Source organism: Lipotes vexillifer, unplaced genomic scaffold, assembly GCF_000442215.2.
Source record: "Lipotes vexillifer unplaced genomic scaffold, Lipotes_vexillifer_v1.1 scaffold418, whole genome shotgun sequence".
Lineage (NCBI taxonomy): Eukaryota > Metazoa > Chordata > Mammalia > Artiodactyla > Lipotidae > Lipotes > Lipotes vexillifer.
Window position 1 is genome coordinate 2,303,183 of NW_006798629.1, and position 3,993 is coordinate 2,307,175.

Sequence of the window (3,993 nt, forward strand, 5' to 3'; positions counted from 1 at the left end):
GAAAGATGATGGCTAAAAGGAGCCACCCATACCATATGACCCTGCAATCCCACTCCTGGGCATATATCTGGAGAAAACCATGATCCAAAAGGATGCACGCACCCCAGTGTTCACAGCAGCACTATTCACAATAGCCAAGACATGAAAACAACCTGAATGCCCATTGACAGATGAATAGATAAAGAAGATGTGGCACATGTATACAATAGAATATTACTCAGCCATAAAAAAAAGAATGAAATAATGCCATTTGTAGCAACATGGATGGACCTAGACATTGTCATACTGAGTGAAGGAAATCAGACAAAGACAAATATCATATGATATCGCTTATAAGCAGAATCTTAAAAAAATGATACAAATGAACTTATTTACAAAACCGAAACAGACTCACAGACGTAGAGAATGAACTTATGGTTACCAGGGGGGTAAGGGTGTGAGAGAGGGATAGTTAGGGAGTTTGGGATTGACATGTACCCACGTTATATTTAAAATGGATAACCAACAAGGATCTACTGTAGAGCACAGGGAACTCTGCTCAATATTATGTAGCAACCTAAATGGGAAAAGAATTTGAAAAAGAATAGATACATGTATATGTATAACTGAATCACTTTGCTGTACACCTGAAACTAACATGACATTGTTAATCAACTATACTCCAATATAAAATAAAAAGTCTAAATTAAATAGAGACTTCCCTGGTGGTCCAGCAGTTAAGAATCCACCTTCTAATGCAAGGGACACAGGTTCAGTTCCTGGTCGGGGAACTAAGATCCCACATGCCACAGGGCAACTAAGACAGAGCACTGCAACTACACAGCCCAGGCACTCTGGAGCCCATGAGCCACACGTAGAGAGAAGCCCTCGTGCCACAATGAAAGATCCTGTGTGCCGCAACTAAGACCCAACACAGCCAAAAATAAATAAATAAAGTTTAAATTAAAAAATAAATAAACAAATGGAGCCACCCCCTTATAAAGGGTCAGATGGAAAAGGCCAAAGTACATTAGTGAGAATGTTTGGCGCTGCGTCCTTGCAACACTGGACAGTAAACTGGACACAGAGATGTTCTTTGGGAGACCAGACAGCTGAAGGCAGAAAAGTAAATAAAATAAGTACAAGAGTCCCGGATCCCCTGGGAACTAGAATTTTAATATTTCGGAAAAACGAATGTCTCAGTAACCTTACCCACTCAAACAAAATACAATTTAAAAACAAAACCTGTATCCTAAAAGTAGGATCAGGACACAGAACATATTAGCACAGGCCTGTTGACTGACTCTGGCCGAGTCTATATGGCCAGGCTGACAATGATTATCTTGCAGGGACAGATAAGAAAGTTGAAAGGGAAAACACAAGTAAATATTTACCAAGCACAACCCCAAGGAAGAAAAGAGCCAGCAGACACAGGAAACTAAAGAATATGAAGATAAAATGAAGCATTCCCAGAAAGTTCAGGGAATCAGAAAATAATAAGAAAATTGAGAATCAGAATCACGACATGTTACGTGTTAATCTAAGTAGCTTGGCTGCCACGTTTCATCTTATTTGGCAATCCCCGTCTCCCTCACTCCCCCGCCAACTCTGTCCCAGTCAACCAACTCTTAGCGAAAACCGGGAAGAGACAGATGAGGAATCCATACAAACAGTAAAGGATTTGTCTCCCACATGAAGCCTCCCCAGCAGATTCATGAAGCTAAAAAGTCTCTTTTGTTGCCTCATGTGGAGGTGAGGTGTGCAAGTCTGGTTAACCCAGGAATTCAGTAAGTTAGAACTTGCAGGCAACAATGACATCGTTGGTCTCCTTGAAGATTTAGGAACTCACCGAGGGCATGGCTACAACTCCGGCAGGATTCCGTCAGACTGACAATTATTTGCTGCAGGTCGGCTCTGGGGGGAGTGGGAGAAGGGTTGGGGTTTTTCCAGCCATTACATTTACAAGATTCCTCAGCCTAAAAAAAAAAGGAACAGAGAAACAACGTTATGTAACAGGCAGCCATGGACTGAATGTATTACACACGAATAATACGCTCTAGTCATGTGACAGCTACCCTCCCCACTCCAGACTTAATAATATTCTCTATATTCACAAGAAACGAATACAGAAAGAAAGCAGAGAAGGTGTGTGATTTGGGCCTTTGGGTTTTTTGTTGTGTTTCTGGTTTGGGTTTCTTTTCTGCTGGCTGGAATCCAAGTACTGCCTCAGAAAAAGGACCGTCCCATACACTTCGGTAACACCGCCCCAAGCGAGCCTCCATGGAGGGTCAATTCCAAGGGAGTCCATCCATGAAGCTTCCCAAAGGGATGAGCCAGACTCCTGAGGTCCCTGCAACACAGCTGGGGCTCCAGCTGCAACTCTGCCCCGCAGAACTGAAGAAGTCAGCAATCTTGGGGACATGAGGAGGGACACAGCAGTTGAAGCCACACGTGCAGGGTCCTCCAAGTCCTTTGGGGGGTCCCAGCTGTAGAGGTGGACAGGGCTCGCCACGTCGTCTGGGATTTTTACCTCTGTGTATTTCCCAGGCCTCCTGTACTAGAATACTATTATTTTAGCAACGCTTGATAGAAATCTTCCTTAACCTCTTCCACTTACTTCACACTTCCCCACCTTCTTAGAGAACAGCGAATATGATTGAGCATTTCAGTGATGACTTGGGTTGTGAAGCAGAGGACAAGGATAGAAAGACATCGATTATTCCCAATTACTCTACCAAGCTCCCATGCTGGGTATTCAGGGGTCGTAAGTTGTGGAAGGCAATGTGGAAGGCTTGCACTGAATGACTCAAGCCGCTTAGAATTCTGCCCACTTCTGGTGTATCCTTCACCACTCCACCCCTCACTTATTTACTGCTTCAAATCTGCTGTGGCTGGGAAACCAAAAAATTAACTGTTAGAACAACATGAGACACAGGCAGATTCATTCTGGGCCTTCTACGTGCTCTGTCCAATACGGGAGTCACAAGCCACGTGTGGCTATTGCGCACTTGAAATGTGGCTTGTGCACGTTGAAATGCATTGTAGGCTTAAAATACACAGAGTTAGAAGACGGGCGCGAGGGAAAAAAAGTCTCAGTAATTTTCATATTCATTACATGTTGAAATGTCAGTAGTTTAGATACATGGGAGTTAAATAAGAGATATTAAAATTCATTTGAGCTGTTTCTTTTTACTTTTCTTAATGTGGCCACCAGAACATTTAAAATTACACATGTGGTTCACATTACACTTCCACTGGACAGCACTGGCCTTGAAGCAAATCGCAGTAGATTTCTGTGCTTGGGCTTCGTGTTAGATCTTTTGTTCCCTCAGACGTCTCTCCTCCCTGCTTTGGATCCTGCCCCCCACCCCACCCTCCATCCCCTCGTGTACCAAATGGCTGAAGTTAACAGGAGTCTGATTTGTAGAAAATTCCAGAATGGCTGCTGCCTTGACCTCACACAGAAAACTCTCCAAGAGAGGAACAGTTTCTGAAGTATAGGCGTGTATAGGAGAGTAAGAAAGAAAGAATAAATAATTGGTAAGGCAGGAAGGGTCAAGGTGGAAGAAGAAAAATCTGCTTTGGATGGTTAAGTCCTCTCCAGGGGGCCCCGTGAACCTGGCAAGCCCAACCCGACGTCACCTCACATTTCGTCACAGCGCGGATGGGGAAGGATGGGCCTGAGGAAGGGCCTTACACCACGTACCCCAACAGAGCAGCCCCCCGCGAGTAGCCCCCGTCACCCTCCTCTGTTTGGCCAGGCACCAGGCAGGACCTAGGCAGGACCTACCGTTACCCCCATTGCTATGCTACTAAGCTGAGCCGGGCCCTGAAATTCTCTGCCGTGAGCCATCCACCTCCTTAGAGACTTGGAAATGTCTCCGAGGCCATGTTCTTGAGGGGGACACTCATGAGAACCTGCTCCCCGGAAAGCAGCCCGACAGTCTCCGGAGGGCTGGGGGAGACCACCCCCCGCCCCATGGACCTCTCCTCTCCTAATCGTGGGAGAGCTAC

The 3,993-nt window shown here is 45.4% G+C and overlaps 1 protein-coding gene across 1 annotated transcript in view; it reads right to left on the bottom strand.

The window, feature by feature from the left end:
• The window catches only part of KAT2B (lysine acetyltransferase 2B), a 71,104-nt gene extending 67,323 nt beyond the window's left edge, over nucleotides 1–3,781 (bottom strand). The window contains exons 1-2 of the mRNA XM_007470642.1: nucleotides 3,770–3,781; nucleotides 1,829–1,955 (exon numbers count right to left, since the gene is read on the bottom strand). Coding sequence (XP_007470704.1) covers nucleotides 1,829–1,955; nucleotides 3,770–3,781 — 139 coding nt within the window. The remainder of the gene's footprint in view (nucleotides 1–1,828; nucleotides 1,956–3,769) is intronic.
• Between the last annotated feature and the right edge of the window lie 212 nt (nucleotides 3,782–3,993).